The 16,395-nt window shown below is 42.5% G+C and overlaps 1 protein-coding gene across 3 annotated transcripts in view; it reads left to right on the forward strand.

The window, feature by feature from the left end:
- The window catches only part of STARD9 (StAR related lipid transfer domain containing 9), a 252,204-nt gene that overhangs the window by 31,313 nt on the left and 204,496 nt on the right, over positions 1-16,395 (forward strand). For all 3 annotated transcript variants that reach the window (XM_089686880.1, XM_089686878.1, XM_089686879.1), the window contains exon 2: positions 1,303-1,372. In XM_089686880.1, coding sequence (XP_089543006.1) covers positions 1,303-1,372 — 70 coding nt within the window. The remainder of the gene's footprint in view (positions 1-1,302; positions 1,373-16,395) is intronic.

Genomic DNA, 16,395 nt, shown 5'->3' on the forward strand with positions numbered 1-16,395 from the left:
TTACTGGCTTTCATCTGAAAATCCTGCTTGGCTGGGTGTGTCTGACTTTGAGTCACAGGCCCAGAACAAGCATGCATTTACTAAAGCTGGTGCACTCAGAATCTGGTGTCGCTGGTCATGGTAGCCAATCAGCTTCTAACTTCAGCTTGTTCAGTTAAGCTTTGGCAATAAAACCTGGAATCTGATTGATTCCTGTGCAGAGCTGCATCAGATTTTACACCCTCCACTTTTAGTAATTATCCCCGTCTTTCATAGAGCATCACCATTCCAGCCAGGCAACTAGCACTTTCAAAAGAAACTTGGTCCTCTTTGCAATTGTAAACTTTACAAGTCAATAATTGGTTTTCCTTTTATCGGACACTAATAATTCCTGCCTTGGATCCACTCCAGAGTGATAACAAACACTTTCAAACATCAGAAGTTTGGATTTTCCCATCGGGATTGTTTCTTCTCTACACAGAAGGGAATTGTTCCATCGCTGTGTCTTTGATTTTGCTTTGTGGCTAGAGCTTTTTTTTTTGTGATACTTGTTGATGTATTGTAGGCTCAGATCTGCCTTTCTGCACAGCACTTTTGTAAAGTGTAATATTCGGAGCCGTAGTGGACTTCCTGTCAGCTTGAACAAGACTGGCCATTCTCCTCTTGACCTTTCTCACTAATGAGGGGTTTTCGCCCACGGAGCTGCAACTCATTGGAAGTTTTAACTGTTTTCACAGTATTCTATGTAAAATTCCATACCTAGTACCAACTTTTTTTTTTTTTTTAAACACCCATAGTCACTTAGATCATGGATTTTTCCAACAGCTGCATGTTTGTGTGCTATATATACTGATTTGTTGCCTATGCAGGTGAACCTAAAAAAGTGGTTGTTATATGTATGCTGTATTACTGTACTTTTTGTGGTTTGACGTGAGATGTGACTGTTGTGCAATAAGGCCCCTTCCACATGGAGCGGACTCCACCTGCAATCCATTTGCTCAGCAGTGGTTCTGCCTGCTGATCAGGTAAATGACAGGTCCAATTCGCTGGACGGAAGGGGATCCATCCGTCTGTTCTTGGCGGATCAGATTGGATGTAGGCGGATGTAAATGGACACATGTATATTTAAACTTGCTGCTCCATAGAGCAGAATGGAGGGTCCAATTGGGTCTGCCTGAAAAACAGGCATGCAGAGACCCTATTGGAACGTTTGTGTGAAAGGGGCCTAACAAGCTAACTAGTCTTGACTGCCTGTTTTTATCTTTGTTTTGTATGGACATTATTAACCTGGGATAAACTAACATGATAAAATCTTTTTTTCAGAGAGATTGCGGATGGAGCAAGAATCATACTGAATGTCGATGACAAAATAGCAAGGATTAGAAATATAAAGGTATGGATACCATTAAAGTCACCATTTTTTTGCACTTCAGGCTGATGTTAAATGAATAAACCATACATAAAAGGAGCCCCAATGATATGTTCATGCCAGATGTGATGGGGCTGCATTGGGACGATATTCCAGCGCAATCCTACCACATAAGATAAAATGCCTTGTCTCCTTATGTGCCTGGTTCACACCGCTGCATTGTGGTGGTGTGCAGGCAGTGTGCACTGAAATAAATACTGCATGTAGTACTTTTTTCATAGCAGTGTGATCCAATCCACAGTTTCATACTGTGTGGCGGTCAGTTGAACTTTGAGATGCCTGTGTGACATTTAAATAAAGTTTGTTAAAAAAAAAAAAAGTAAATAGTTTGATGTGCCAAGACCAATAAATCAGCACTGCCCTGTTCAGGCCGGGCTGCACACCAGGTGCTGCCTTGTAACACAGTGGATGGTGTGAACAAACCCGCACAAATGGTGCAAGGCTGAAGGTATGGCTGCAGTTCAACTTTAGAGAATTTTATCTTTTGCAAAAACAAATAATAAAAGCACTTATATAGAAAAAAGCAAAAATTCATTTGTTATCTTTTGCATTGGAGCCTGCAAAGCATTTTATCTGATCCACTGATTGCGAATGTCACGCTCTAGCTCCTGCTAAGGTCTTTTTATAGGATAAGTTTACCTTTTGGACAAAAATTATAAATGCACATTTTTTTGCAGGTAAAAAAAAAATGTGCATTTATTATTTTTGTCTAAAGGAGCCTGGAAAGCATTGCACCAGCAATCAATAGATCGCTGATGCCATGCATGTCTCCTGCAGACCTGTCAGAATATCTGCTTGCCGTATGGGATGTATGGTCAAGCAGATATGACAGGAAGCTTCAGTGAACTACCACAGCACCATGGTAGTTCATTGAAAACTACAAGCCCACAGCCGCTAAGGCTGCCGAGACTTGCAGTTCATTCATTCATGGGAGTCTGTGAATGAATACTGTGGCCATGTGGGTGGATCCCCGCACGGCCGCGCTGCTTTCAAATCTGACAGATAAATATGGGGAGAAGTTTCCCCATACTTAGAGGAAGAGGGGCGGCAGGTGTGGCTGCAGCTATGGGAACATGTTACATGTTCCAACCTAAAAACGGGTGGAGCATGTACAGTAACATGTTCCCAAAGGTGAACTTATCCTTTAACAATGTATAGACATTCAGTTGTGGGGCTGGAGGAGGTATCAATGGACTATAGGTGCGGTGAAGTCATAAAGCTTGTGCTTTACATAGACAGGGGTGTGGAAATTTTTGAAAAAACTACTTGTCCAGGGACTAAATAGGGCCCTAATTACTTGGTCCTCATGACACTCTACTTGTCCAGATAAAAAAAAAAAAAAAGTTTAACCAAAATTTTAAATCTATTTAAATCGGAGGTGATATTAGGAATGTCTGGGGCTACTTAAATGTTTAATATTTTGAACATTGCGCTGTTTATCTCCTCCTCCCCTCCTTGCCTGTATCCAGCACCGCACCCGGGGACTAGCAGGAAGGAGAGAGACCTTGCAGTGTAATGAGCACTCATTGGGTGGCAAAATTTGGCAAAAGACGGTTCAAATTTTGGCCGGTTCATCATGAACACAATGACTCCGCGGGAGAGGTTTCCCTTTGAACGCTGTATGGTTGTAGGAAAGAATTTTGCTCCATCTATGGCCTTCCTTAGCTGCATTGGACAGTTTGTATGCAGAAGTTCTTGTATGTAGGAGTGGAGCCTAAAAGCTAAGACATTGCCAGTTCTTTTTATGACATTAAAGAGGAGCTTCACCCAGAAGGGGAAGTTTCACTTTAAGCCTTTGCTCCCTGCTCCCCATTAAGAATTGGCACCTTTGGGGAGCAGGTACCCAAATTTGACAGGTACTCGCTCCCACTTCCACTGCGATTGCCTAGGCGATTGGAAGCGGAAGTTGTCCCTCCCCGTAGTCTTCTGGGACACGTGACAGGTCCCAGATGACTATGGGGCCATTCACAAAGCGCAGAGCTTCTCGCACATGCGCAGTGGGCACCCGGCTGTGAAGCCCACACTGAAGATGCCAGCGCCAGGGAGAGAAGACGGCCAGTGAAACCAGTGGTGGTGAGGACACTGCTGGACCGAGGGACAGGTAAGTGTCTGTATTTTAAAAGTCAGCAGCCACAGTTTTTGTAGCTGCTGACTTTTATTTATTTATTTTTTTTTTCAGTTGGAACTCTGCTTTAAGTGGATATTGCAGTTTCTGCCATTTTGTTCTTCTATAATCCATAATTGCCAGAACTATTGCTCTGTAATGTTTATGTTGTGAATACATAAGGAGGTGTAAGATCGGGAGGTATTTTAACTGATCACATACTTTACATGAAGGCCAAAGACATGCTTAACCTATTCTACTGTGCAGGGCAGCAATACTATATGGAGGCTGGCCTCAGGGGCAGGTAGCATGAGATTCTACGTTTTTCTTTTCTACAAACATTTATCTTTTAGTTAGCAGGACATTCGAGAAACCATAAGAAATACATTTAATAAATTACAGATAACTAGAGAACCTCATAATATATTTTATAGCTTGTTATATTTGTGAAGTGAACATCGCTCTTGTGTGTGTGCCTGCAGCTAGCAGAACATATAATGGCTTGGCCATCCACGTGTAGAGGGGGTGCATTCTATAGAGGTCAGGGGGGTGTGAGCAGTAATCCAGAGTTTGCTGTCTAGGATGCAGTGGATACATGGAGTGGACACGGACATGTCTGCATTTGATGACTTTATCTTTTACTGGACTACAAAACCTCATATATGCTAAATTAGTTTGCAATTGCCCTATGACAAATCCAGTGTTTTTAATGGGTATGTTTTACCCTGTTTCCTTGAAAATAAGGCCTAGTACTATTTTTGGGAATTGCTAAAGTATAAGGCCTACCTTGAAAATAACAGCTAGTTGTGATCGGGGCTTTTTCTCAGCTGGAACAGCGCAGAACGCGGTGTGGGGCAGGGCATCTTGTCCTGCAGCCTAATGCATGGAAGCCAATGCCCCAGGTGTGATCGCCGGCCAATGGGGAAGAGGCAGAGCGGTGAGTGTGTGCGCTTGGTGCACTGTGTGGGAAGATAGGACCCGAAACGGGAGTTACTATAGAGAGGGCCGGCTGCTGACAGCTGTGTTTTGCAAAGCTAGGGCAGTGGAGGGGGAGGGGGGATGTGCAAAGGTGACCTGCAGTCAGGTGTTGCAGAGGTAAATTGACAGGTGAGTTGCAGACAAGGTGCATTGCTGAGTGGCAATTCACCTCTGCAAAACCCCCCCCCCCGGCCGCAGCTGGCCTCTGCACCCCCTCCCCCCCCGGCCGCAGCTGGCCTCTGCACCCCCCCGGCCGCAGCTGGCCTCTGCACCCCCCCCCCCCCCCCCCCCGGCCGCAGCTGGCCTCTGCACCCCCCCCCCCGGCCGCAGCTGGCCTCTGCACCCCCCCCAGCCGCAGCTGGCCTCTGCACCCCCCCCCCGGCCGCAGCTGGCCTCTGCACCCCCCCCCCCGGCCGCAGCTGGCCTCTGCACCCCCCCCCCCGGCCGCAGCTGGCCTCTGCACCCCCCCCCCCGGCCGCAGCTGGCCTCTCTGCACCCCCCCCCCGGCCGCAGCTGGCCTCTCTGCACCCCCCCCCGGCCGCAGCTGGCCTCTGCACCCCCCCCCGGCCGCAGCTGGCCTCTGCAGCCCCCCCCCCCCCGGCCCGCAGCTTGCCTCTGCACCCCCTGTTCACACCTGTACACTAAAAAAAATAAGACCTAGTGTGTTTTTTTTTTTTTTTGTTTTTTGTTTTTTTGGCAGAAAAAATATAAGACAGTGTCTCTTATTTTTGGAAAAACACGGTTATTAAGTTTACTCAAAGAAAATGAGTACAGTAACATAAAACATTGGTGATATGCTGTGGGTAGAGAGGTGACCCAGCTGTATTGCAGTAACTGCAGCAGAGAAAAGTCAGGTCACCAGGCTGGCTGTGCTGTTTTGCATGGCTATGTTAATGTTAGGACTGGCTGGATAGGAATAAAAATCCTTTGGCAGTTAAAACAACTTTCATGTATGAATTTCAGCTGTGTATTTACTGCCTTGCCTGAAGTTCTGCTTTAAGTAAAGTATTGGCTTTGTAAGCAATCCAAATCTGTGAGGGACTTTGCTGAAACTGAGTCTGGTTACCATAAAATATTGAACATTATCACCTTCTGAAAACTCATTATTGTTTTTTATGTTCATCAAGTTCAAATTTGTTCCTAGAAAACGCACAACTAATAAAAACTGTAATGGCATAATCAGCAAGCCTGTTAATTCCAGTGTTTTGCAATAATGTGCTCAATAACATCTGCAGCAGGCTGTTAAAGTTGAAGCTTAATCTGCTTATATGTTGCCTTCCATGGTTCTTCCGCCATTGATGCCATTGTAAACGAAACCTCATGGTTTTCATGATTTACCTTATTTTAGACACAATCATGTCCTCACTGGGTCTCTCTATTTCTCTATGCCATGCAGACAGGTCATGGTTGGTGGGAGGGGCTAGCAGGGTGCTGTACATATCTTCCTGAAAACTTCACAGCACCCTGGCTAGGTACTTCTCTCAAAAGCCCTCAGTACTGACAGAAGCTTAAGGCTGACTCTTGGGTGGAGTTATGCATTTATCCAAAAGCCTTGATTAGGGGAAATCTGTCCTGAGTCACTGCCAAATGCTTGAAGTGATCGAAAAGTCTCTTTAAAAAAAAAAAAAAAAAATAACGAACATGTTATACTTGTTGATTTTGCACAGAGCAACCCCCGATCCTCTTCTGGGGTCCCCCAAGGGCGCTCCTGGCTCCTCCACCTTGCTGAATATTCCTATAGTAAGCCACTTCATGCGGGCTCAATCCTGAGCTGGACTGTGCATCTCTTGACACATACACAGAGTGGCTGGACTTGCCCCTGCTCTCTCATCACTGGATTTGATTTAGTCATTGGCTGCTGCTGCTCTCACAGTATCCAGTGAGAAGAGAGAGATAGTTGGTCTCAGGCACAGCGCTGGATCAAGTTCGGGCTCAGGTAAGTAAATGGGGGGGGGGGGGGGGGTACAGATACAAAACCACCTGCGCTCAGAGACCAGGATCAGAATTCAGCGGGTAGAACCATATATAAAAGTTCATCCAATGGCCAATCAAAGGTTGTACAGCTGAAACACAAGGCTGGGGAAGCCCAATAGAAACTGTAAAGGAGAACAAAAACAAAAGCGCACCAGCCTTGCGCATTACCTCAGTAAGTAAAGAGTGAATTTATTAAATTGAGATATATACTTACAAAAAATATCTATCAAACTTGCGCCATGGAAGTAAGTGAAAAATTAAATACTGCTGTTCAAGGATTGACTAAACATCAAAAAATAATAATAAAAATAATACAGCACAAATAATCAAAACTGTGAAAAATTATATGTGAAAGTCCAAAGAAAAAGTCCCAAATTAAAGTCCAATGTCCCAAAAAAATTTGAAAAAATTATTATTTACTCAAACTTTATAAATTTTCCAGCTTGCTCACATCTTCTGTGAAAAGCATTTTATAGATCCACACTCACCAAATCGCATAAAGAGTTCTATCCTCTCTGTGGCCACCACACCCCACCTGCAGGCTTGCCTTTTTTGCATCTTAAAGCCATATCAGTTTGGGAATTCACAGCATTTGGTGAGTGTGGATCTATAAAATGCTTTTCACAGAAGATGTGAGCAAGCTGGAAAATTTATAAAGTTTGAGTAAATCATAATTTTTTCAAATTTTTTGGGACATTGGACTTTAATTTGGGACTTTTTCTTTGGACTTTCACATATAATTTGTCACAGGTTTGATTATTTGCACTGTATTATTTTTATTATTATTTTTTGATGTTTAGTCAATCCTGGAACAGCAGCATTTAATTTTTCACTTATTTCCTTGGCGCAAGTTTGATACATATTTTTTGTGAGTATAAATCTCAATTTAATAAATTCACGCTTTACTTACTGAGGTAATGCGCAAGGTTGGTGTGCTTTTGTTTTTGTTCTCCGTTGCAGTTTCTATTGGGCCTCCCCAGCCTTGTGTTTTAAGCTGCACAACCTTTGATTGGCCATTGGATGATCTTTTATATATGGTTCTACCTGCTGAATTCTGATCCGGGTCTCTGAGCGCAGGTGGTTTTATATCTGTCCCCCCACCCCCATTTACTTACCTGAGCCCGAACTTTTTTTGGGACAAATTTTTAGGGACATTGGACTTTAATTTGGGACTTTTCTTTGGACTTTCACATATAATTTTTCACAGTTTTGATTATTTGTATTATTTGCACTGTATTATTTTTATTAATATACTCCCAAAAGTAGCATTGGTAAAAGCATATAAAATCCAACATCAGCGTACCGGAATAGCAGACAGGTGCAGGTCCCATCGAGAGGGGAGACACTCACAATGAAGCTGACGCGTTTCGAAGGTCGATCCCTTCTTCCTCAGAGCTCTGGGGGGGGGGGGGGGCAGGAAGCCTTTACAACCACTTCCAGTATATAATGGCATTAAAATGCCGCAGTAAACTCTTGTTGCCAAATCATTGTAGACTTTTTTGACTTTACCAGGAACCCCGTTTCTGCACCGATGTATACAGGAGGTTATCATTGCATCGAATGACATTAGAAGTTACTGCTTTAAGTTAATATTTGGCTTTGTCACAAATACATTTTCCCTTTTTAGTTTTGCCCTCTAGGCTGTTAGCAAACTCCGCACTGTCTGGAAGGCATTTGTTCCCAGCCCATACTGCTAAATAAAACCATATGTGTGCGTTCTTTTTCCATGACCCTCCCTGTTCTGCATCCCAGGGGATCACAGGCAGATCAGCCCTGAGGGTCTTGTTCACCGATAACTAAGCTCTTCAGCGATACTACGAGATATCAGTCCTACTGCAGCAAAATGCCAAACACTGTCACACATGGCTGATATTTTGTTCTCGTGGTAATTGTTGCTCATTGGGATTCTGTATTTTTGTTCTATAGACAGTATGCATAACCAGCTTGGAAGACAAGAGCCCACATTAATGAAAAAAAAACATCTGTTATTTGTAGGTTCTTTTAGGGCTTGTTCACACTAGAGAGAGGTGTGGGAGAGACGCGTTCCCGTGCGCCTTCCCGCACCTCATTCCGATTGCAGTGTCCTTGCTATCTGCTGCGGGGATCAGTTGAAGTTAGACACCCCGAATGCAGGTCATAAACACACTGTTTGCCCACACCGGCCCACACCAAACCACATGGTACAAAGTACCATGCGATGCAGTTGCCTTTGCCTTGCGTTTAAAAAAAAGTTGTGCATGCACTACTTCTAGCGGGTGCAGTGCGATTTCAGCCTGTTCAAATGAATTGGCTTAAAACCGCACCGCATATAAATTGCACAGGAACGCACGTTCCTGTACAATTCAGATCAGGGCATAGTGTGAATGGGCCCTTAGGCCTGTCTAACAAGGGCCTTAGCTACTATAGGAGTAGTGTGATCAGCAAGTATTAGCAGAGCTTTCAGCAAGTGTGAACAGTGTGAAAGCCTGAAATTACCATTCAACTCTAATTTGCAAATGCTGAGTACAGATCCTAATGGGAGTGCTGATTGCCACTTTAAGCAAGCTGCTAGCAAGCTTCAGCAGGATTTTGACGAGCAAGCTTCAAGAAGTGCTGAAGCCTGCTAGCAGCTTGTTTAAAGTGACAATCAGCTCTCCCATTAGGATCTGTGTTCACCATTTACAGGTTAGTGTTGAATGGTACTTTTAGGCTAAGTTCACACTTATGCAGGTTGTGGTTAATGCATTTTTCCTGTGCGTTTTTGGCTGTTTTTTTTTTTTCACACACGTTTTTGACGTGCTTTAAATTTCTTTTAGCGCATTTTGCTTTTTTGAGGATGTGTTTAATGTTGCTAAGGGCAGGTGTCTGTTGTCATGCAGGAAGCACACCAAAAATGCATGTACATGCGTTTTTGATGCGGTTCCATCAGAGTCTATTACACCCAAAATGCATTCTGCTGTGGGAAAAAAAGGTTCTGACCCTTTCAGAAATGCACAGATCTGAACTAGATCCATAGGAAATCATGTTAAATGGCCTGTAGTGCATTTCTGCAAACTGTAAAAGGCACTGAAATCCACAGAAGTGTGAATCCTAGGCTCAAAGCTTGCTGAAAGCTCTGCAAATCCTTTGTCGAAGCTTGCTGTTCACACTGCTCTTGTACTAGCTGAAGCCTGTGTGAAATGAGCCTTACACTTGCTGTATATACCTAATGACATCAGTGTGTATTCAATTATGTACAGCCTTGTCAATTTGTGATGGCTCTATAGGAGAAAAACAAAAGGCCAACCACCTAGGATAGAAATGGTGAACCAATTATCTGTTGTCTCTGATAGTGTACAGATATTACAGACATATTAGCCGAGTTCACACACGAGGTCAAAGGTTACCATTACCTAATGTGAGACCACCAACTGGGGTGTGTGTACCATAAGGGTGTTGATTCCCCCTCTGCTATTTGTTTGCAGTACTGTGTAGTCAGTGTCCTTGCTGTATGACTGCTGAGAGAAAATAAAAGCAGAATAAACCTCCTTAAGATTTTGTGTTCAGTCACCCTTTATAGATCTTCATTGAGAGCACAATCCTTGTTGAACAATAGAAAGCAGAACGTACACCACATCGTTATTAAACCCCAAGATTTTTGCACTTCTATATGGAATTACTTTATAGTCTAATCGTACAACTGTTAAATCTACAACATAAATCATTCCTAAAGTGGAACCACACTGCATCTGAGCACCACAATTTTTAAAAACTCCATTTCATACATTTTTAATATTCAAAGTGGACTCACCCATCCATGCTATATTTTGCTGAGAAATCACTTTGAAAAACACCCCTACCAGCATTTCTGGCCATGGCCATCTTAAGTAAGGGCAGATGATTCATGTATCATTTACTTCCTGGAATCCATCTGCCCTTAGCTCAGACATGCAGGCAGGATGGTGTGCTTAGTAGAGAAAATCTCTCCTCCCTTCCTGAAGACTCCTGGGATGTATGACATCCCTAGGTATGGAAACCAGGAAGCAGCTAAAAACCTGTGTAAAAAAAAAAACAAAAAAAAGTCTAAAATAAGTAAATATGATATACTTTCATATCCTATCCTAAGGATTAAAAATAGTGTTGATTGAGAGAGTGAAGTTCCACTTTACCTTTTAATAGTCTTATAGATATAATAGCTAAGAAAAACAATTGAGCATATTGAGCCTACTTGTCTTAGATGGGCAGCACAGCGGCTAAATGTTTAGCACTTCCGCCTGGCAGTACTAGGGTTGCGGGTTCGATTCCCAACCATGGCACCACCTGCCTGGAGTTTGCATGTTCTCTCTGTGCCTGCGTGGATTTCCTCTGGGTACTCCGGTTTCCTTCCACACTCCAAAGACATGCTGATGGGTTAATTGACTCCTGTCTAAATTGGCCCTAATATGTGTATGTATGAATGTAAGTTAGGGACCTTAGATTGTACACCCCTTGAGGGTTAGGGACTGATGTGAATATACAATATAAATGTAAAGTGCTGCGTAAATTGGCGGGTGCTGCGTAAATTGTACCTGTAATAATGTGGTGGCTGCGTTCATTTTTCATGTTTTCAAGTTTTTTTTTTTTATCCTTCATTTTCATTTGGAGATTCTGCCAGTAGCACACTTTCTGCCCTAGGGTGACAACAGGCACTCTACTGATTTAAGGTGACAGGAACAAGACCAAGCCACAGTACCCTACCCCTCTCCCATTACCCGTTAAATACAGGGGTGTGGTTCTGTAGTCCTCAAAACTGAAAATGGAACTTTACTCCATCAGTCAGAATTAACTACTTTTAATCCTTATGCTGCCAGCATTAATAAAGAGATAGGAAAGTGTATTATATTTTTTTTGTTGTAAACTTTTTTTTTTACTTAACCACTTCATGTTCTGACACTTTCACCCCTTTCCTGTCCAGCCCAATTTTCAGCTTTCAGCGCTGTCACACTTTGAATGACAATTGCGCGGTCATGCAACACTGTACCCATATGAATTTTTTAGGATTTTTTGGAGACAGATAAAGCTTTATTTTGGTGGTATTTATTCACCACTGGGATTTTTTTTTTTTTTTTTTTGCTATATAAATGAAAAAGTCCAAAAATTTCGAAAAGTTTTTCCTATAAAATTTTGCAAATAAATAATCTTTCTTCATAACTCTTGGCCAAAATGTATTCAGTTATCTTTTTAGTAAAAAAAAAAAATAACCCAAATTAGTTTAGAACCAAAAATTACAATTTTTCAAACATTTTTTATAATTTTTCAAACATAGTGATTGGTCACAGCTTGTCACATGGTACAAGGCTGTTGTGAATAACCTTGCACCATGTGATCTCTGATCATTCACTGATTTTAGACGTAGTAAGCAATGATGTCAGAAGTGATATCTTGCTTGCACCTATTTATGTGATCACTGATTGGCCAATCAGTGATCACATGATTGGACCTCACACAGAGGTCCCGTACAGCAATCAGTGTTCTGCTGTGTCTGCAGTGCCGCACGCCTCTATTGTACGCACGCACAATCCAAAATGGCAGGCACCATTTATGAACAGCAATTCGCCCCTGCACAGCCACCGTCCGGCCGTTTTATATACAGCGGCCGGATGGGTAGTGGTTAAGTTGTTTCCTGGTTTCTCACCTAGGCCAGAATGCTATCGTACATCCCAGGAGTCTTCATGGACATTTTTTTTTCTTTCATTTAGAGGAGAGGCTTTCTCAGCTAAGCACTCTCCTGCCTGCATGCCTGAGTTATGGACAGATGGATTCCATGTAGTAAATGCTACATAAAATCATCTGCCGTTACTCAAGATGTTCACAGCTAGAAATGCTAGAGTGGTATTTTTCAAAGTGATATCTCAACAAAATAAAGCATGGAGACATGAAAGGATGGGTGAATTTCCTATGAATATTAAAAATGAATTAAATGGCATCTGTTTGTGGTCAGATTACATTACAAATTACAATCCACTGGTAATGGAACAGGGATAATTTTTACCAGTCCTGACACTGATTATTTTGACGTTTTGCTGTCATGCAAACCTTTTACTGCTCTTTTTTTTTTTTATTATAAAAACGTTCCTTGACATAATTTTTAAAGGTTCAATAAATGTGGTGCTGAATGTTAATTAATACATTGATCAGTGAACAATTTACAACGATAAGATTAATAATATATCACATTCATAGTTTATATTCTAACCCGTAACTCTGACCCCAAGTCCTAATCCTAACACCTAACCTAAACTCTAACCCCTTACCCTTAAAAAGATAATAATAAATGGACAATAATAAAAAATTAAAAAAAAGTTGATGGAAAATCTAAAAGCTGAAAAATCTAGCAACAAATGATGAAACGGATTATATTTTCCTCTATTAGCAAATGAAAAAATGCCAGAAGCTGAAAAACACTTTAAAAAAGCTATACAAAAACACGCATACAAACTCTGGACGAAACGCTCAAAAACTTGACTCTCAGGTGTGGATGCAGCCTTTAGGCCCAATTCACACCTGTGTGACGTGATGTGTCACTTTTTTGTGTGACTGCATTGGGAAGGACATTAACCTGCACATTTTACAGTGGCTATAATCCTCCCTTATGCTATCTACAATGGAAAAAAAAAACGTTTTGCAATTAGGTCTACTTTAATAATAATAAAACAAAGTATTGACACTATGAATCTGGATCCTGTTTTGCTGTGTGCTGGAATGTGTAACCCATCATCTCCAGTATACTTGATCTTCTATTGTTGAATCAGTTGAGGGGTCAGTGGCCTCTCTAGCTGGCATGTAGAATTTCTGGCTTTTGAGTTCTCCTTGCCTTGAAATCTGATCAGGAGACTTTGTAGACTGAAGTGTCTGTTCCAGAGTCTGACTGTTTCATGCGGAGCTTTTGTAGGTTTGATACCTGAAATCATCAGCTGTTCTTTGCATGTGCTATATATTTAGTTGGCAGCTAGATGTTCAGCATATGGATTTCTTTTTTATCATGTTTTTTTTTTCCTTTATAAATATGGTAAATACAGCCCTGTGATGCATTAAAGCTGAACTCCAGACAAACTGCTAAATACGCCAATGGAAGACATATGTGGTACTTGCTAAAGGATTTTTATTTCTGTTCAGCCAGTCCTAAGATTTACATAGCTCTGCCACATAGCATAGCCCTATTGGTCAGGGCTTGAGAACTGTTTTTTTAATCTGATGCAGTTAAATATCTCAGGTATTGGCCCTTCTTAGCCTATGATTGGGCAGCAAAAGGAGAAGCAGAAGACTGAGCCCACGTCCCTGTCACTTTGTTCTCTCCGTCTGCCAGCATGCTCCTTGTTAACACAAGAGTACTACAGCACAACCAACTATCTCCTTGTGTTCCTTCCCCTCTCCCAGGCTGAGTGCTGCTGTACAGTGGATTGCAAAAGGCTGATACCAGGTCAAATGCTGGTTCTTGCCCTGCTTGCATGCAAAATACATTTAAAGCGGAACTCTGGGCATGCATTCTTTCACTTAAATCTATTCATCAATAGCCGAAAAGGATATAAGCTCTAATGAGCAGGGTCCTCTGTTTCCTTTTGTACCAAATTGTATTGTAACTGTAATGTCTACTTTCATTTTGTAAAGCGCTGAGCAAACTGTTGGCGCTATATACAGTTGCAAGAAAAAGTATGTGAACCCCTTGGGATTACGTGGAGTTTTGCATGAATTGGGCATAAAATGTGCTCTGAATGTCATCTAAGTCACAACAATAGAAGAACACAGTCTGCTGAACATAATACTACACAAACATTAGATGTTGCCATGGTTTAATTGCACATAACATGTAAACATTCACAGTGCAGGGAGGAAAAAGTATGTGAACCTTTGGACTTAATAACTGGCTGACCCTCCTTTGGCAGCAATAACCTCAACCAAACGTTTCCTGTAGTTGCAGATCAGACCTGCACAACGATCTGGAGTAATTTTGGACCACTCCTCTTCACAAAACTGTTTCAGTGTAGCAATATTCTTGGGATGTCTGGTGTGAATCGCTCTCTTAAGGTCATGCCACAGCATTTCAATCGGGTTGAGGTCAGGACTCTGACTGGGCCACTCCAGAAGGCGTATTCTGTGCTGTTGCAGCCATTGTTTTGTTGAATTACTTGTATGCTTTGGGTCATTGTCCTGTTGCATCACCCATCCTCTGCCGAGCTTCAGTTGGCGGACAGATGGTCGTACGTTTTCCTGCAAAATGTCTTGATAAACTCTGGAATTCATTTTCCCATCAATGACAACAATCCGTCCAGGCCCTGAGGCAGCAAAGCAGCCCCAAACCATGATGCTCCCTCCGCCATGTTTTACAGTGGGGATGAGGTTTTGATGTTGGTGTGCTGTGCCTTTTTTTTCTCCACACATAGTGGTGTGTGTTCTTCCCAAACAACTCAATCTTGGTTTCATCTGTCCTTATTGTAGATGTGTCAACAAAAATGTTAGCATGTGCCAGAGATTTCTGTAGGTCTTTAGCTGACACTCTGGGATTCTTCTTTACCTCATGCAGCATTCTGCGCTGTGCTCTTGCAGTCATTTTTACAGGATGACCACGCCTAGGGAGAGTAGCAACAGTGCTAAACTTTCTCCATTTGTAGTCAGTCTGTCTTACTGTGGACACATGAACATCAAGGCTTTTGGAGATACTTTTGTAACCCTTTCCAGCTTCATGCAAGTCAACAATTCTTGATCGTAGGTCTTCTGGGAGCTCTTTTCTGCGAGGCATGGTTCACATCAGACAGTGCTTATTGAAACCAGTAAACCCAAAACAGGTGTATGTTTTTTAAGGGCAGGACAGCTGTCAGCAACACATCCAATATCATCACACTGATTGGAGCCAGGAGTGAGCCAACCTTGACTCCAATTAGCTCTGGGAGAAGTCATTAAGCTAGGGCCTCACATACTTTTTCCTCCCTGCACTGTGAATGTTTACATGTTATGTGCAATTAAACCATGGCAACATCTAATGTTTGTGTAGTATTATGTTCAGCAGACTGTGTTCTTCTGTTGTTGTGACTTAGATGACGTTCAGAGCACATTTTATGCCCAATTCATGCAAAACGCCACGTAATCCCAAGGGGTTCACATACTTTTTCTTGCAACTGTAAATCCTGTATAATAATAATATAAATCCACTTTGTGTGCACTCTAACACCTTTGTAACTCAGTTATTACCAAATAATAGTTGTGACACCACCACTGTGCTGTACATAGTCTGTGCAGAGAACAGAGCTGTGGGAGGGACCCAGCAGGTTCCACCCACTACAGGCTGACGGCAGGAAGCTAGAGTAAGGGGCGGATGCAAGACCAGTCACCCTGTGCAAGGAGAGAGAACAGCAGTGACCAGTCTTTATTACTGGAAGCTCCTGTACATAGGTTAACCGCTTTCGTGCCGTTCTTTAGCAGAAATACTGCTACAGGGTGGCAGCTGTGCGCAAAATCACATGTGTATATATATATACATGATTTTGCATTTCCAGGTAGGGGCACGCGCGAGCCTTACCTGCACCGCCATTCGTGGGCACGACTGTCAATCACCGGGTTGCAGTCAGTGATTGCTGAGCATCTCCGACAGGGGGGAGAACTGTTTGTAAACAAAACAGTTCTCTTCCCTGTCAGCTCCTGCACACTGCTTTGTATGGCTGTGCACAGCACATCCATGCAAAGCAGTGTGCTTACAGTGAAGCACTAACACAGCACACTTAGTAAAACAGCACACAGTTAACCCTTTGATCGCCCCGGATGTTAACCCTTTCCAAAAAAAGAGAATCATCCTTCAGGCTGAACAATGGCTAATTTGTAGCCTGCACACTACAGACACTTTTTATGGTGATGAACAAATGTACTATTGCATCATTAGAGGAAATCCAGCTTCATAGTAAATGGTTTGCTCTTTGGGTGATGCACGTTTACCCCTAGTCAC

Source organism: Staurois parvus, unplaced genomic scaffold (genome assembly GCF_062004578.1).
Source record: "Staurois parvus isolate SC_StPar_1 unplaced genomic scaffold, SC_StPar_1.0 ptg000414l, whole genome shotgun sequence".
Taxonomy (NCBI): domain Eukaryota; kingdom Metazoa; phylum Chordata; class Amphibia; order Anura; family Ranidae; genus Staurois; species Staurois parvus.